The sequence below is a fragment of the Xiphias gladius genome, chromosome 20, assembly GCF_016859285.1.
Source record: "Xiphias gladius isolate SHS-SW01 ecotype Sanya breed wild chromosome 20, ASM1685928v1, whole genome shotgun sequence".
In the NCBI taxonomy this organism is placed as follows: domain Eukaryota; kingdom Metazoa; phylum Chordata; class Actinopteri; order Istiophoriformes; family Xiphiidae; genus Xiphias; species Xiphias gladius.
The window spans coordinates 12,220,749-12,239,674 of NC_053419.1; the positions used below are offsets into that span (position 1 = coordinate 12,220,749).

At 38.9% G+C, this 18,926-nt stretch overlaps 1 protein-coding gene across 1 annotated transcript in view; it reads right to left on the minus strand.

Moving 5' to 3' along the window:
* Nucleotides 1-1,103: 1,103 nt before the first annotated feature.
* rai14 (retinoic acid induced 14) overlaps nucleotides 1,104-18,926 on the minus strand; it is a 39,525-nt gene continuing 21,702 nt past the window's right edge. The window contains exons 3-21 of the mRNA XM_040157685.1: nucleotides 18,642-18,772; nucleotides 16,302-16,390; nucleotides 15,874-15,938; nucleotides 14,344-14,401; nucleotides 13,636-13,706; nucleotides 10,161-10,267; nucleotides 9,850-10,034; nucleotides 9,388-9,413; nucleotides 8,602-8,688; nucleotides 7,936-8,025; nucleotides 7,230-7,367; nucleotides 6,523-6,624; nucleotides 4,581-5,315; nucleotides 3,844-4,331; nucleotides 3,399-3,567; nucleotides 3,091-3,258; nucleotides 2,706-2,864; nucleotides 2,482-2,547; nucleotides 1,104-2,019 (exon numbers count right to left, since the gene is read on the minus strand). Of these exons, the coding sequence (XP_040013619.1) occupies nucleotides 1,933-2,019; nucleotides 2,482-2,547; nucleotides 2,706-2,864; nucleotides 3,091-3,258; nucleotides 3,399-3,567; nucleotides 3,844-4,331; nucleotides 4,581-5,315; nucleotides 6,523-6,624; nucleotides 7,230-7,367; nucleotides 7,936-8,025; nucleotides 8,602-8,688; nucleotides 9,388-9,413; nucleotides 9,850-10,034; nucleotides 10,161-10,267; nucleotides 13,636-13,706; nucleotides 14,344-14,401; nucleotides 15,874-15,938; nucleotides 16,302-16,390; nucleotides 18,642-18,772 (3,021 nt within the window). The 3' untranslated portion in view covers nucleotides 1,104-1,932. The remainder of the gene's footprint in view (nucleotides 2,020-2,481; nucleotides 2,548-2,705; nucleotides 2,865-3,090; nucleotides 3,259-3,398; nucleotides 3,568-3,843; nucleotides 4,332-4,580; nucleotides 5,316-6,522; nucleotides 6,625-7,229; nucleotides 7,368-7,935; nucleotides 8,026-8,601; nucleotides 8,689-9,387; nucleotides 9,414-9,849; nucleotides 10,035-10,160; nucleotides 10,268-13,635; nucleotides 13,707-14,343; nucleotides 14,402-15,873; nucleotides 15,939-16,301; nucleotides 16,391-18,641; nucleotides 18,773-18,926) is intronic.

Here is an 18,926-nt window from a genome sequence, read left to right on the forward strand (position 1 = left end):
ATTAATGTGGGGAAAAAAAGAAGTTGGGAAAGGTGTTTTTTTTTCATGTCACTACAAAACTGTTGTTTAAGTTGGTTCTCTCTTTTCCCTTTCTTTGTACAAAACATTTCAGTCAAGGCCTAGAGAAAGAGAAAGTTGAAGACATGCAAAAGCTCTACACTGGGTGTAGCAAATCTCAGTCAGGTCTAAATCATGTTCAGTAAACAAAGTTCCTGGATGAGAAACGATTGTGGGAGCTTCAGTCAGTCAGATCCAAATTCATTTAATCTCACTCCAGTTGAACAGCGTTAGTGTTGTGCGTATTTTGAACAGCCTCAAAAAGCTGTTCAGAAGAAAGGCGACATCTCAGGGTGTATGGCTCTAAGTACAGTACTAAGGCAAAGGAGTGTGATGTGAACTCCATGCTCAAAGAAATCAGCCAAAACATATTCTCAAACACTGTACAGTGTACATCCGTACCTACAAGCGAACACTGAACGAGATCGCAAACAAAAAGACAAAAACAAACGAACAAAATGAATAGGATGAGGAGGCCCGGTGAAACTTGCATCCATAACAACTGAGAATAACTGATACTGATGGTAATTAATGTTGTAAGTACTGCAGAGGTGCAAAAATACTGTCTGATTACTAAGTGCAGGCACATGACACAAGACAGAACAAATGTTATGCAAAACTCAACCTTTTGCTTTCATGCCTTTTTTGCATGCTTTTCAAGTAAGGAAAAAACCAAAAGACTTCAACGCAAAAAAGAGGAGAGGAAATGTAAGAACTAAAAATCTTGCCTCCTATCTATCCTCTGAGTCATAAAGACAAAAATATTGAGCGCATACTGTTGGGTATTTGTTACAACTGAAATGTTTTGTTTTATGATTACAGTAAACAGTTATGGTCAACCCCTAATATGTAAAATATGAATACAAACAAGAAATGAAAGTAATTCACGTGTCACTAGATCACATAGTGCGATGTTATATTGGAGGAAAAAGCATCTCATTCACACAAAACACACACATAGACACAAAACAATGCCATTAGAAATACAGCTATCAAACCTCTTCATTTAAGTACAGTAACTTAGAAAACATGACAAAGCAATACAATTCAGTAAAATACATTTTTATAATTTTTTGTGCTAATAGGAAAATAGCAATACAAACAGTATCATGCTTTTCTTCATAGAAGTGCGGCAAAAAAACACATTTGTGTGATTTGGGCTGGCGCTGAGCAAAGTCACATGCATTGTTATCAGGGCACAAATAATTTAGATGGTATCAGGACATTGTGGACAACCATGAAACATTTAGACAAGTAAAATTGACTAACACTGTTTTATCACAAAAATAGATACTATTAACAACTGCGCCAACTGAGTCTTTTCTTTCTGTAAGCCAACGTTGTAACAGAAACAAACCATATCAAACTTCGTGCGCATACATGTATGTTAATGTCTGAGTGCACACACACACTGTATGTTTGCATTTTCACACTTGTGCAACTGCATGTGATTTAAAGTTACTGCACATTGTCAGTGTAGTGTTTATGTGAACATATATGTTTGGCTAGTACACAAAAGATAACCCCCTTGCTCCTACATTCATCTGAATGGTCAGTTGGCTGATGTACAGTATCTGAAAGCTGGGCTGGGGTTTCCCAAAAACATCTTCTATCATATGATTGATGACATTTTAGATCTTAATGGGTCAAAATGACAAAAGCAAAGGCAATGAACATATATAATTGTAAACCTATTTCTCATTTACAAATACTCAAGGTTTATCCAGAGGCACCATGTGTTGGCCTTGCTTGTTATCGGCACAAGCAACGTGTGAATTCGGACGGGAGGACATGTGGTGACAGATGCAGCTGACAGCAGCAGTTCACTACAACTTCAGTCACGACATGCTCTTGGGAAACCAGGCTCTTTGTGTCTCAGCAGGCCTCCTTGGCTTGGCTTGGCATCTTGCACATCATCAGGATCTGCTTCAAGGCTTTCTGGACATCCTCGTCCATCTGACCCTGAGGGCGCACAGCACGGGTTCAGTTAACTTAACTAACTAAAAATAAAATACATATGTCGGCTCATTTCAGTTTACAGTAAGCGAAACACAATGCGACGTGATTTAAAAGGGACAGATCACCAGAATACAACTGCCCTCACTGAACAGGTTTCAGTGGAACTACTTTTTACTAAAGAAATGATCACATATGATGCAGAATATATAAAAAAATTATTTTTTAGACTTGTGATTGGCTCAAACACTATTCTATTAACCGCCATTTTTTTGGGATGGAGGCAGAACTGTTAAGGGATTGATGTTTAAAAATCTTGGAAAATAAAACCAAAACTGTCTGCATGGCTAGATACCACAACTAGTAAGTGAGAGCATGTTTTTTTCATACTTTGGGTGAACCATTCCTTTAAAATTTAAGTTGAAAACTTAACTTGCAAGCTTTAGACAAAGTAATGGATGAATTTACCTGGACAGCATAAAGGAGGTGCATCCTATAGACTGACACTATGTCATGGTGCTGCTTCTTTGACTCCTACAAAGAAAAGGCGAGCTAATTACAAATTTCTTCAGTATACTAGTATACTACAGGTAGCATTCAGGAATCACATTTAAGTATTCAAAGTACACTCTCTTGGGTCTCAAAACGAGAATTCTTGTGTTCTGCTTTAAAATAAGTTGAACAAAGCATACCGCGAGCTGGTACTGCAATTGTTTGATTTGTTGCTGCATCGTCTCCAGCTGCTGGTTTTGCTGCTGTCTCTTGGAGGGGGAACTGGCGCTGTAAGAGAGCTGTGACAGGCTGTTTAAGGCATCCTTTAGCTTCCCCACCTCCCGTGACAGGTCATCTATCTGAGGGCGAATAACATAAAACATGTGGTGAATGAACTTTAAAGAGATCCATTTCCTTTACATTTCTAAGATGCTATGATAATAGAGAAACAACATGATTAGACTGAATGTAGTTATGTCTCAGTTTAGGTTGTAAAGTAAGTGCACTGTCAGACAGACACCACCGAAGTGTCAAGTACTACAGTAGTGATGGTACTTCTGCAGGAGCTACCAGATTACTACCGACCCTCTTGTTCTTTTCTCTTTCAGAGGCGACGTGGTTCTCCACCAGCTGTTTGAGCTGACACACAGCGTCCTGGGCCTCAGCCAGCCTGGAGGACAGCGTCTGGTTCTCCTTCTCCCTCGACATCACTAGCTCCTGCAGGGCTTCCCGCTCTGCACGATTTTCCCGTGCCTGATGAATGGATAAAAAGGTGCTTAGGTAAGTATTGGGAAATACATGGATTTAGTGATTTGATTATTAATATTTAAAAAATTTGTTCTCCAACTTTTTTCCCTCCTTCGATTTTCCCCTAGGCTCCTCTTTCTTCTCACCTTCTGCCAGGCATCAGCAGCCTCCAGAGCCATCTCATCCTGTTTCCTGAGGGCCCCCTGGAGGAGCTGCGTCAGGTGGTTCACTTCACCCTCTAGCTGCTCTCGCATGGTCTCATGCTCCGGACGGGAGACTGAATCATCTGGGTTGACATCTTTTTCTGCCATCGGTCTTTTCATGAAAGCAGCACCAGAACCACATGGTGACACACGCAAACAGATAATATTGGAGTGCATTTTTTTCAAGCAGACAAAAAAATAAATAAATATAAAAATAAAAAATTTGCAAGGCTGGCAAAGTAGTTTGACTACTGATCACAATGTTCAGATGCACAGTCAACTTGATCAGCCTACCACTACAATATGAGAAACAATCTTCATACTCATCACCTTTTAGCCCACACACACACCCACACACACACACGTGAAATCAGTATTCTCTCCTCACCTGTTCTGAAGAGCCTCCACCTGCAAGGTCTTCTGGTGTAGTTGCTCTTTCAGGGCTTCTGACTGGCTTTCCAACTCTTTGATGGCATTTCCCAGAGATGACATCACCTGTGTGTGATCGGCAAGGGCCACAGAGCTCTGTGCCTGAGCCTCTGCCTCCTGCCTCAGCGCTGAAATCTCCTCCTGAGCAGCCGAATACTTCTTCTCTGTGTCAACTAGCAAAGTCTGCAGCTCCTCCACCCTGCTGTTTAGCACCTGGATTTGCTGCTGTTGTTGTTCCAAAGAGGGAGATGATGGAGCACTGCTCTCAGCTCGGGCCTCAGCCAGCTGTTTCTGAGCAGCACTTAGCTGATTCTTGGTTTCGCTGTAGGAGTGTGAGAGTTCCAGCAAGCGACGCTGCAGCCCAACAATTACCTCGTTTAGCTCAGCCTTCATTTCTTCAAAGTCTTTGGCTGCGGCCTCAACAGGCACTGTGCCCCTCAGAGCCTCCTAAACAAGGAAGGAATAAATGGAAATAGAAATTAATGAAATGAAAGGAAAGATTAAAGATTATGGTAAAAAAGTCATTGAATTAAAGTAGTAAGTGATGTAATTAGACTAAAAGAGTGAAAGAATGATTAAATGACTGGACAAAATGTTGAAGGAATAGTTAAAAAACGTTTAGCTATTTCATTTGTGCTTTTCTGTATATTCAGTCATACAGAAATTCTGAGAGAAGAACAAGAGGCCTATATCCACCTGGAGCATCCTAATCTCTTCCTGTGCCTCCTTGTACAGCCCCTCAGTCTTTGCACTCCTCTGTTCCTTCTCCTTTACGCTCTGTCTTTCCTCCTCTGTTCTCCTCAGTGCCTCCTCCAGCTGTCCAATTCGTTGAGCTGCTTTCTCTTGTTCAGATCCCGATTGGATGAGCTGAGCCTTCAGCTGTTTTACTTCATGTTCAAGTGTGGATGATATACCTCTCTGGAACTCCTCTTCCTCCAGCAGCTCACCTTCTTCTCTTCCCATCTTTGCTCTCAGCTCTTCAACCTCCTCCACAGCTTGGTGGTACCTCTCCTGAGTGTCTGTCAGCTTCGCCTGCAGCTCTGCTAGACTCTCCACCAACTCTTCCTCTCTTCCCTTCTCCCTCACTCCTTCATCCTCTTCTCTTTCTCTGCCTCTCTCAGGTTTCAGCTGAGCCTGAAGTGAGCGGTTTTCCTTCCTGGTTTCGAGCAGTTTCATCTGAACGCTCTCTAATGCCTGTCTCAAAAGCCTGATCTCCTCTTTGCTCCCTCCTCTCCCTCCCTCACTCTCTTCTTCCTCCCGTCTGACAGAAACACCTACTGAACCATCCTCCCTTTCCACTTGGGTAGTGGAGGGGACTGGTGGCAGTAAATCAAACTCATCCTGGGTGGAGTGGAAGGAAGAATTGGAGGCCATGCTGTTCGGACGACTGGTCTCCTTCAGGTCTTCGTTTCCTTGGAGGGATGGATGTTTCTATGAAGTGAGGGTGCAAAGTGAGAAGAGATAAGACTGAAGTTAAGGGATAAAAACATTATTTTAAAAATAAGTGACTTGCTAAGTGTTTTTATAGAGGCTTCTCATTCAAATTGGAAATATAAAGCCACTCATAAACATTAAAGGGGAGTTCTACAAACAAAAGGGAATTTACTGCTTATACAACAGAAATAGGAAAGATGTGCCAATCTGAATAAACCCTCAATGTATGACTGGGTTGAAATTATTTATAATGGATTAGGCTTAGTTTGTGAAAAAATGGGAAAGTTGGGTCATTTATTTTACACCTTTACGTCCATCATTTGTTAATGTGAATTTTTTTAAGTTAAATATTATCATGGTACACCCAAGCTTCTGATTCTATTTCTTTTTTCTTTTCATTACAGATGTTTAGAGGTACAACAATTAACTGATCGAAAGAAAATTAATCTGCAACTATTCTGATGACTGATTAATTGTTTTTGTCATTTTTCAAGAAAGAATGGTGTATATTTGTCATATATGATCGTACACTTAATGTCTTTGGGTTTTGGACCGTTAGTAGAATAAAACAAGAGAAATTTAAAGGGCACTTTCCCCCACAATTTTCTGACATTTTATTGACGAAGCGATTCAGTGAGAAAATAATATTTATTTTCTTTTTCTTTGATTACCAGGTTAATTGACAATGAAAGTAATCATTAGTTCTTACCCTTCACATTTTATTGGTCTAATTATAGGTTATACATTAAACACTTTAACAGACAGGTTCACATTTTTTCAGGTTGACCTTAAGCGACGCTAATCTGCCCATATATACATTGAAAGAGTTTTGGGTTGCTGTAGTTGTTCTGTCCATACTGGCCATGGATTTTGTCCCTCATCCTTTCCTTACATTGGAGTATCATTAGCAGAGGATTTCTTCAAAGCCAGTATAACTATTTCAATGTACTCATGGGCGTGAGTAATGTTTTAAGACAGACTTGAAAAAATATCAACATATCCTTTAATTTTAGTGCTTGTATGTTATTTTAGGATGTGTGTGGGTTTTTTGGTTATAGTTTCAGTTTTTAGCCTCTCACATGAAGAATGTGCAGCAGTTGTTTTGCTTGATATAAAATAGTATACAGTGTATTACCCTTACTTTGAGGCATGTTCATTCATTTGTTTATGGTTTAACTCAAACATGAATGAAGGGGTTATATACCTTAAGTTTGCTTGCAAGTTGCTGGTTCTCCAAAGTAAGAGTGGTAATCTTGGCTTGCAGGGTAGAAACCAGAGCTGCAGATGCTGTAAAATTGTGCTCAACCTGTCAATACATACAACACATATATTACATGCAGAGGCACACAGAGAGGCATCAAAGCAACGTTAAGGACCACTAGTTACCTACTGAAAAACAAAACGAGTTGTGACACGTCGAAAGCTTAGGTTAGACCTCCTTCAAGAATGCTAAGGTGAAAAAGTTCAGCAGTTGTCTGGTGTCTGAGTATAGTGCTGATCTTAGAGAAATAGACTTAATTGAAGATTTTAACAACCAGAAAGACTTTTAGTAAACTGCAAGACATGGAAAAAAGTGAATTAAATATCCAAATAGCCACCATGTGAAATATCTGGCTATATCCAACTCAAAAATGTTTGAATAAAAGTACTTCTCCTCCAGTTGGGAAGAACATTTTAGTTGGATTGGGTAGATTTACAATATCTGTTTTCCATTTACAATATGTTTATACTCCAATAAATATATTCGCTGTATGTGCTGTACTCAACAATGTGTTTTAATGGTCTTCTTTCAAACTAAAAGTCTGACATCATTTACTCTCAGGTCTGCTGTTCTTGTCATCACATCTGTTTTAAAATTTGCTCATATGTAATGGAAGCACATCACTATAGAATTTCTTTGTTATATATTACCTTTGTATCCAGCTCAGGACCAGTCACTGTCTGCTCCACGGTCTGCTTCAGGTCTTCGATTGTTTCCAGCAACATGTTTCTCTCCTCATGGAGCTTCTCAACCTCTTCTTTCAGCACCGTTCCTCTAACCTCATCCTCCTTTGAAATGAGAAAGGGGAGGAGAGAGAGGTGAAGGGTGGAAGGAAAGAGGAAGGGGAGGGGAGAAGAGCACAAGGTGGGCAAGGAGAAGGAAGAGAAAGTAAAGGAAAGAGAAGGAGGAGAAAGTAGACTGACCTACTTATAAATGTACCATATTTAATTATGTATTTACACATCATCATTGCCCTTGTGGACCTTTACATATACAAACTGAAATTATCCCATAATATGCTCTATCTATTTTTATGGATCCTGTGAGTCTCATTATTCCTTTTGTACTACCACTGATACAGGCTTGAAGCCATTTACTTTAAGTTTGGGGATTACTGAATATTTTGTTTAATATATTAAGTAGCTGTATATTTACTCATCTTGTATCTTTTCCTTTGATAATATTAGCCATCTGGATGTCTGAGAAAAAAAAGACTCTTAAGCTCTGAAGAGGGTGGATAATTGCAGAAACATCATCTTATGGAATAAAATCTGTGCTGCACATCTGTCGTTTTTAAATGCCCCTGCTTCTTATTCAAGTAATTATATTTTATATGTTGATTGCTGTTTATATTACCTTGTAGTTGAATCTCTTGGGAGTGTCACTTTTGTCAGATGCAGGGGTCCCAGTAGAGGTAATGAGTGAAGGAGAGGAGGGTCCAGAGCTCTGAAGGAGGACAAAGTTGATTAGTTTTAGCTTAGTCAGTTTTTGGATTTGTTATCCTCATAAACCATTGTCATGTTCTGGTTGGAAAAATACAAAAATAAAACAAACTTCAGATTTTTTTTTATTTTTATAAACAAACAGTTGTTTGCAGTGCTAAAAGCCAGTGAGTGCATTAGGTTTATAATCTGTTGGTACAGAAACACAAGCAAAAAATTTAAAATTAAACGTTAGTATCCTTTTACAACAGTTAAGTTACAAAATTAGTCATTACTGCCCTAGATCTTTGTATTAAGTACATTTTTAAAATCATAATCTCTGGGAAAAAAAAAGACAGATTAGTATAAAAATTAAATGAACATATTACATGAATTGAATACTTTGTTATACTTTGACAAACAACAAAGTGATATCAGGTGAGAAAAGACTGACCGAGAAAACAAAAATATTACAGGTAATATGTAAATAGACAAACAAAAGTCAGACTACTCATTTTATGAAAATACTGCAGACATGCATTAATGTAAAGAGTGGCATATTGATACAAGCAGACAAATACACGGAGAGACATGCATTTACCTGCAGTGGGCTAATAGGAGGTGGAGGTGCTTTTCGTTTTTTGGGAGTTGTGATCCGTTCATCACTTAGCTTAGCTACTTGATCATGCTGAAGAGCCAGCAAAGGAGAAAGAATAAAGAGGTAACGAAAAGAGAGAAAAAGAAAGGTGGGATTCAGTGCTTGTTAGTAAAAGGATTGTCAATCAAGTCCTACAGTAAGATTCAAGTTTTGTTTTTCTGAAAAATGGCAACTAAAATATTTTTTACAAGCTGAAAAATTTAATATTGACACATTACAGAAGTTGACACTAAACTACTATCCATGAGATGTAGCTACACACCAGAAATTATAGACAAAATTCTGCTTTTGTTGCTCCTTTTTAGCTCTTCCTCATGATTTACTTTGTGGTACTAAAACCCATTAAGACTTGTTATTACTTCCGCCAAAGCGGTTATGTGACCTGCCATGTCTGTTTTTCTGTTTATTTATCTGCAGGATTACGTACAAACTAATGAATCTGTTTGCACTGAACTTGGTGGGGGGATGGGGCATGGGCCAGGGTAGACCCACGTAAGTTTTGGGGCTGATTTGGATCATTTACTATGAATTTAAATTTTTTCCTCTGAAAAAATCACTTAGCTTAAGCTAAGCTTAAAAAGTATGTTCTTTGACATTGACCTTGGTGGAGGTCTGCACTCTACTGAGTGCATTTTCTTGTTAATAAATGATTGGTTTGAGAACTTAGATATTCTTTTAACTTTGACTGCCTGTTTGTGAGAATCTCAAAAATTACTGAAAATATCTTACCTGGGGACTTTTAAGAGACTTTGTATCTGTCAAAGGAGATAGGAAGAACATCAAAAATGGACAGCACACCAAAAGAAAAAATTTTATCAAAAGAAACTTTAGCCTTTTCTTTAAAACATTAACATCTCGTTCAGAGAGAATGGCAAACACAGTAAATGTAAAAAATAATAAAAATACTAATAGTAAAACCAGTCATAATAACACGAGAAGTCCTCCAGATGGCAGTGTTGACTGCATTGAAACCATAGCAGTATGAATCTCTACCTGTGTTTGTATTTGTATTTGTATTATGATGTAGAGGCAAAGATCAGTTTAAACAGTCACATAAAGGGGACTAAACTCCTGTTGGGAGGTTAAGTCTTTGTGTTTTAAGGTTAGGGTTAGGTTTAGGCATGCTGTGGTCATGGTCAGGTCTCTAGGGAATGAATGTGGGTCAATACAATGTCCTTGAGTAACTCGCACCTGAAATCTGCTGTTTGTTCAGGGCTGCTGTGAGGGCAGTTTTGACTTCTGAGTTGCCCAACAGCTTGGCATAGTATAGGACATCATGGCCTTGTGAATCCACAGCTGACAGATCTGCTCCTCGGTGAACCAAGACTTCAACAACAGACACTGTGTTGAACTCGCTGGCCAGCATCAAGGCTGTCCTATGACACAAAAGCAAAAATATTGATCATCAGTGCAACATCCTCCAACATCCAAGTGTCTTTACTCAGTCATCACTACTCTTACATGTGTCATTCCTGAATTTTGTATCTTTACTGCGTTCGTACCTGCCACTGTTGTCAGAAGCGTTGATTTCAGCACCACAGTCCAGCAAAGTGCTGCATACTTCAGCATGACCGTGTTTGGCTGACAACAGCAGGCAGGTGAGTCCATCCTTTGAGACAAACAGACAGTCATTATAAGCATTAGATATGACTGAGATCATCTTATGGAGGGACCACACACACCCACAGATTGATAGGAGCACACACAGACATACATACATAATTTATCTTGTGTGACATCAGGACGTGAGCCCAGACATGGACTATGGTAAGTGTCTGCGTGGTGAGAGAAGTCTCAGATACATGTGAAAAAGGACTGAATGTCTCCTACTGTAAACAGAAAAGCCAAAGTTGTTCCACTTTGCAGAGTTACGTACGTCTTAGGATCAGAGAAATATGAGCAAGGGAAAATCCCAAAAATGATATATTTACAGTTTTAAATGAATGGGTTCAGAAGAGTTTATTGCCTTGAGCTGGGCAACTGGGGCAGTATTTTATGCAACGTAGACATCCCACATTTCTCACCAGGATTGACAGATCCTAACCCCAAGCATGGCCCTTAACCTAACCCTTAACCATCTATTACCTAAATTCAACCTAAAAATTTGATTGGCTGGGATTGTTGAGGGCGGTGTACGGCCTGGGAGGAGCTGCTGGCTGGAAGGCTCAACTGTGGCTCAACATTGAGGTTTGAATGCATAGTTTTTCAACACAATAAGTCAACACAGTACAAACAAAAAACAACAGATAAGGACCTCAGTATTAAACTGTATGAACAGACATTTCCACAGCTCATTTAGTGAAACAATAAGTAAAAAAACAAAACAAAAAAACCCCAGAAGCTCTGTCAAACTGGAAAAAGCAAAAGAATGTCAAGAAACAGTAAGTGTGTCAGCATAGCTTTATGTTTTGTATTACAAGGCTGCTGCTTCCATACCCGCAAAGAACAAAACTATGTTGTGGGTTCCTTCGAGCTCTGCTAAAGACTTTAACAGTCCTGTGTCTGCTCTGCTCAGTCTGTGTTTCTACTGAACTGTTTCTTCTCTGGAATCTAAATGACAGACACTATTTTTCTTCTCAGGGTAATAGATTCAGTGCCTGTGTGGATGTGTGTGGGTGCACAGGTGTATTAATACTTGTTTGTTTGCACGTGTTACTTAAGTTATGTTTACAACTAGCTACTATCCTGCCAATTGTTTAAAGCCAGATTGCCAAACAGCCTAAAGCCTGAGTAGAGCTGAAACGGGGCAAGCAATGATGGAAGTGGTCATTGTGCCCAAACAAGTGTGCTAATTCTTCATCACTGTGCAGTATGTGCTGCAGTTGAAGCAGTGGGGGTAGAGATACTATAAACCAGTGGTTCCCAACCTTTTTTTTTAGCAATGAAGAAGGAAATGTCTATGAGTGACCCTTCACCACATATTTCATGTGTCCAATGAGTTGAAAGTGATCCGATTGTTCAATTTAATCATTTAAGAGGAAAAGTTGAGAAGTTAAAAAGAAGTTAATCATATGATATGGTTTGTATGTAAAATGTTCATATGTAAAGTAACTAGTAACTCGAGATGCCAAATAAATTTAGTGGAGTAAATAATACAATAATTCCCTCTGAAATGTAGTGGAGTACAAGCATAAAGTGTAACAAAATGAAAATACTCACAATTTGTACAAGTACCTCAAATTTGCACTTAAGTACAGTACTCGAGTAAATGTACTTAGCCACATTCCACCACTGCCCTTTTGAAGTCCTCTTAAGAGTTTTCGACCAACTCAAACAAAGGTGGTTAAAGAATTACCAGGTCTGTGAATTATATCAAGGCCGAGTTCCCTTTAAGTAACAGAGAAATCTATTTCTTTCCAACAGCAAACATAAGGAAGCTTTTATACTACATAGTACCAATGTCTCTGAGCAGACTTTAGGTTTACATTCACTTGATTTTCTATAAACATTCTTTGTCTGACATATGTGAGAACCGGTAAATGTTCCTCTGTTTCGTGCAGTATCTCTGTGAGTGTTTACTGAGGTCAAATATAGATCAGATATAGATATGCTGTATGCTTCAGCCATGACGTATGCCTGAGGCTAACAAGCTGGCATGTTCAACTCAGCGCAGAAACAGCGATATGTTCCAGACAACTTTGAGGTTCTCAGTCTATATGTCCACTTACAGCAGACACAGCAGCTCAAATCACCCACCCACATGCACACGCACACACACACGCACACGCACACACACACACACACACACACACACACACACACACACACACACACAATTATGGCTGGAAAAGTAAATGCTGCTGAATTAAACTGATATCAGATTTTGCCTGTATGTTAACAGAAAACAGTGTTGTGACAATATGATTAATGTATAGAACACATACATCAAAATTTTGTTGACATGTTATGAGTGAAATGTGTATCATTTGCCCATGCCATTGACAGGTTCCTAAAAGCACTGAGGCGGAACCTTTTTGCTTAACAATTGTTGGATTGATTAGGAAAAAATTTTAAAAAGGCTACATAGGGGGAAAAAAGAATCCAAACGTGTTGTGGGGCCTTCTGTGATTGTACAAGGACTTCAGAAACCTTTTTGTTTAGCTTTAAAATCCTTCATGCCAGTGGTAAAGTGGTAGCATGGACCAATTTCAAAAGCCACAACATATAACTTGTCACAGGCTTAAACAACCAACAAGGCTGCATTACATTTTTATAAAAAAATAACATAACATCTTTATATGCAGGCTGAGAGACCTCTGTGAGTGAGTGTATGTGTGTTTATCTCCAACAGCCCAGCTGTGGCATGATAATAAAAAGGGAAATAAATGGGCAACACATTCTCTTCTCTTTTCTTTTCTCTCACTTGCTCTTTTGTACACACGCACGCACGCACGCACACACGCACACACAAAAAATATATCATGCTAACACACCCCAGTTGGGTAAAACCACAGGCATGGAGCGTCACTGCAATGGAGACCACATGTCTGCGGCTTGAGAACAGTTTCCCACATTACGCTGACCCTCTATCTCACACACATACACGCACATGCACACACTCTGAACAATATTAATCGATCTCAGAACACAGAAGGACAAGGAGAGGAAATGTCATTTTATGAGGATCCTTAATATTGTAGACTTACAGCTTTGAGAGACAACTGCAGTTAATAGGTTTCAAAACAACAATGCTTTACTTCTACTTTCTTAATAAACTTAAAAAAATGTGATTTAGGAAACAAGAGATTTGACAGCACATAGATACAGAGAGATAAATCCTAAAGAAAATCCAGAGCGCACAAAGAGTGATTTACCTTCCTCGAACAAATTCCTCTGAAAAACACGGTATAAAGTGATATGAATGAGACTGAATGGAGCATTTCTGTGGTCTTTATTCTGTTTCAGAGCCTCTTACTATCCTGCCAGGAAAAATAAGTCTGGGAAAGAAAGAGGGAAAGTAATAATGAAAGTACATACTGCATCTTTCAGGTTGACGGGACTTTTGAGTTCACACAGCAGCTGGACGGTCTGGATGTTCCCAGTGGCAGCTTAGGATAAAACAAAACAACAGTCAGACAATGAAAGAAAATACCCAGGTATCCAGAGATCGCAGCTTGGTCCATTTGGGTCTAAGTTTGAATTTGGCAAGAATTTCCCCTCATTTGTCTCCCTCTCTGATTCCCAAAAGACCAACTAAATAAAAAATAAAATGAGTCAAACACGATTGGACCGTCTACTTTACTTTTCATTAAAAAGCATAGGCAGGCTTATGGTAGCTGAAGGAAGACATGACACTAGTAAGCCTTTGCTTTGACTTTAAAAGTGAAAAAGTTATAAATACTTCCAATGATTAACCTATACAGCCCTGAAACATCAGTACTGTAACACAATCTGGGGAGATCCCTCATGAAAAACATAACCAATTATCAAGTCTGGGAGAATCTTCTCATCGCTCAGAGTAAGTGTAGAGTTGGGTTTGAGTATTAAAGATACTTTTGATTGAACGTTACTAGACTGAAATCACATTTAATCACTTCATTCCAAATATGGTCAAAGATTTCATCGAATAAAACTAGAGCTTAAAATTAATCTCACAAGATCTTTTCCCACGTTGTTCTCTAAGCGGACTAACTTTCAATAAAAGCACTTTTGTTTAATTAACTCTCCGGATACTGACACACTTACCAGCATGATGCAGGGCAGTCTTTCCTGAGCTGTCTACAGCATCGATAGGACATTTACTCTGGAGGGGAAACAGAAAAATATTAGACATGCAAATCAATGTTGACATGAATTATGAATGATTATGAAAAGAAAGTTAAATACTCTTACAGTTTGTTTTTTTTATATCAGTGGAATGCAGTACATTTCTGTTTGTGTTTTGTGATGAACCTCTGCGATTTAGTAGCCACTCTCCATTAACTTGTCACATCTACTAATTCTTACATTTCCCTAAATGCCTTTCAAAACCTTCCTTGCCTAACTGTGTCAAGACATGTGTCCAAATAATTCTCAAACTCAAAATATCTTGTGCCTGCATTTCTTCCTGCTGGAGAGTATCTGCAATATTGTTAGTGAAAAATATGGTTTGTCTGCTGATTGTTCCATTTTTGATTTCTTCAGAAAAACAGTGTGTATAGAAAGAGTTTATTTTCTGAGGAACTATTACCAAAATCCATTAACCACCAGAGGTTTATGTAGTTGGAATTTTGTTCTTTTCTCCCAATAGTCTGCTAGTAGCGATGACCTGCTTTTTAAATTTTAGAAATCATAGCATTATATGTTGCTTGTTATAAACAACCAGTTAACAGTTTGCAATTAACAACATTTTGGCAACAAACTGTCATTATTTGGCACAACTTTATGTCAAGGACAGACATATACTTTATGTTTGTCAGAACCTTGCAGTACAAAGTAGTGTGGAGGACAGGGGCAAAATAGGTGTTGAGAACTTTACGAATTTTGTTGTGTGTAGCAGCAGACTTGCATGGATGTTTGACCAGGCAGGTGTGTGTTGTTGAGATGCTGGAGACTGTCATGGGATAGGTAGGTCAGCAGATCAGAGCAGTGTGTGTGTGTGTGTGTGTGTGTGTGTGTGTGTGTGTGTGTGTGTGTGTGTGTGTGTGTGTGTGTGTGTGTGTGTGTGTGTGTGTCCGTCTGTCCTCCTGTTGAGATCTGCTGATCAGCGTGTGATCACAAACACACACACACACAAAAACACACAATCAGCAGACTGAAGAAATGAAGCAGTGAAACGGTCTGGTTTCAAACATCTTAACAGAATAGTGAGACTATTCAGAATGGTATTCAGAATAGGTTTCACACGCTTCATGCTACTGCTTTCACACAATCCTTATTTGCTGCACCAAGTAACGCGTCCAAGAAGGAGTCCTGCTGGCTGACTAGATGCCCTGCCATAAAAATATTTTTTGTTTCATATTTCTTGCACTTTTTATTGTATAACACATCTTGAAATATAAACCTTAAATCGTGCCCACCTATTATATTCAATCAAATGCTGTGGATTATTTTAACACCATTACAACGCTGTGGGATCATATTCTGGCAGTGATTATAAATACATGGCTTGTTATATTGCAGCCAGTTGTTGTATTATTGATCATCCCAGTGAGTTATGACTCGTATCCTAAGCATTTAGACTCACATATCGCGATTTGTTACTTTTGAAAGCCTCCCTCACTTTATCCATCTTACCTGAAGGAGCTTTTTGCAGCACTCAATGTGATTGTTTTTGGCAGCCAGGTGTAATGGATTGAAGCCTGAACATAAAGCAAAACAGACTTTAGTTGAGATCTTCATTAGGCCAAATATTTTAGTGACAAACTGAATCAAATGAAAAAGAAAATGATCACAAGAAATCCTCTTAGAAGGTAAAATGACACTAAAAAGTATATAAATCCTAAATTTGATGTAAAATGTTACAGAACTTTTATTAAGTCCTAAAACCAAACAACAATGACACAATAAACCAATAACCCAAGTAACACGAAAACATTTTAGTGTTTTATGTATCTATTGAGAAAAATACTATCATATCATATTTATGCAGAAATACAGAAGATTCTAAACAAATTCACATTCCATCTAGCACCACTGTTTTTATCAGCAGTAGAGTTACATACCTGCAGCATCAGTGACTGACAGGTCTGCTCCGTGGGCCAGGATGACAGAAAGGCAGTCTGTCTGACCGCGTGTAGCTGCTACATGAAGGCTGCACATAAGCCCAAAACAATAAAAAAATATGAAAAATAAACAACAGACTCAAAATGCAGTACACTAAATGTCAGTAGAGGCTAAAGTCATCACACAATCAAACAATCCCACTTTTCTTACCGTCCTATCAAATGCAACTGCTTCTGTCCATCACTAATGGCACTTTGGATTATAACGAAAATTGATCCCTCACTATCTTACTGAAATACATTATATTAATTGATTTTTCAACATTTTGGGAAGTACGCTTATTTGCTCTCTTGCCAAGGTTAGATTGAGAAGACTGATACCACTCTCATGTATGTCCATTAAAAATGAAGCAAAACTCCAGAGCCAGGCTAGCTGTTTCCCTTTTTATGCTAAACTAAGCTAACATGCTGCTGGCTGTGGCCTCAAATATAGCATTTAGATGTGAGTGTAATATCAATCTTCTCATCTAACGCTCAGCATGACAGTGAATAAGTGTATTTCCCGAGATAATCTGTTTTCATTAAGAAACTGATGATTTTGTGAGACTTTTAGGGTTATAACAGAAAACATGGTGTAGTGTTGAGCAGCTCCCCTGACGACATAAGAATAGTACCTTGACAATTTTATAGTGTAACTACAGTTTTTAGAATTTAAACTTTTCCACTGATCAGTGTAATTCTGGGTGCCTTGAGTGTAAGAGGTAAAGCACAGCCTCGTGTGCAGGAATGTCATAAGCTGATATCCCCCTTTAAGCAAAAAACACCCTTTGACTTTTGCGTGTCTCTTTGTGCATATGTGTGCAGTAGGCAATCAATGCAACCCCTTTCCACCTCAGCGAGCAGGGTGAAAAAAAACACTACACATGCCCAGCCTTCCCTTGGTGTGTGATTAGGACACACACACACACACACACACACACACACACACACACACACACACACACACACACACACACACACACACACACACACACACACACACACACACACACACACAAACACACACACACACACAAACACGCACACTCTTAAACACGCACACTCTTAAACACGCACACAACTATGCCCACATGCCTTTCAATCAGGTTTTATCACCATAGAGATACTGTAGACTCCTCTTTTGTGCTTTCTGAAAGACTGGAGCATTGCGATCCCAAACCACCACATTCATCATGGTTTACAAAGGCTGTGAGTATGCATCTGTATGTGTGTTTCTCTGTCCTAGTTGCACACGGAAAAAAGGTCAAGGATGTGAACTACTGGTGGAATAAAAAAGGCTGTGTGTTTGTTTCAGCACGTGAAAATCTGCACATTTGCTTCTCTCCACATTTTTTCCTGTGTTTTGATGTTCCTGGCTCTGCGTGAGCTGCTCAACACATTGAGGTCAGCGGGTGTTGTGTTACAGAAAAAGAAAGAGGTCAAATATTAACACTGAGCCTCTGTGTTATCAACTATCTCACACGGTGAGACAACGAGTTGCATTGCCTCTGCAGAAATGAACTGGCTCTCAAAACACTGAATGTCAGGGAGGCTGAATGAATGGTTGCAAAATGTCAACCTTTCAGGAACTAAGAAAAACTGTCGTATTTTTAGATCGGCCATTCATTTTTAACATTGTTCTGCGGTGCATTAAAGTAGCTTCATAAGCCCAAGACTTGAGAATCTGAGCTTATCCTGTAGAGATATATATAATGCTTTGGTGCAAGGGAAAAAAAAAAAAAAATCGCCAAGACTGAAGGATGTTTCCCTGAAAGTTACACTTTTATTTTACTATAGACACACTATTTCTTGTCAGACCTTTGTTGTTAAAGTGTTAGCAAAGCCCCAGACAATTCCTAAATAGCTGCACTTGTATTTACTTGACACTTATCACTAAACCAGGCAGCAAACTAAAATCTGTACATTTTATTCTACTCTGGTTTATGGTTTGTTTCCTTGTCAGAGAAGCAGATCTCAACCAAAGTTTCTTTCTTTTTTGGTTAAAGCCTCCTCTACCATCTCATGCTAAAGCAAAAGAAGCCATTGTAGCTTACCGTCTCTTGGCTCTGTAAATTAATTACTCCGCAGGAATAATTTTTTGCTGTAGGCATGTTATGATTCTGATGTACTTTATTGTCCCTATGGGGAAATTGAATCCACTGGGATTCATGCGCTGATTACAGAAACTTATAAATCCATATACAGCACAAATGGGCAAAAAAGTAAAATTCCTTGACTGCTAAATCTGTACCAAAGCCATTTTTCATTTATTCTTTTGTAGATAATAGTAAGAATGCTTACGCTGATTTGCCCTCGTTGTCCAGCTTTACAGCACTGGCACCTTTCTTGGCGAGAAGTGATGCAACCTTCTCCAACTCGCCATGCTCCACAGCAGCAAGCAGGCGCTCGTCATTTTTGTTCCACTCATTGACCTATAGTAGATAAAAAAAGAGAGAGGCAGAAAGGCAGAATGGAGGAAGGAGGAAAAGGGAAAATAAGAGGTGAAGTGAGATAAAAAGTTGATATCAAATGTCATCAATGGGGAATCGGGAACCAAGAGTTGGAAGACAGCAGAATGTATATATT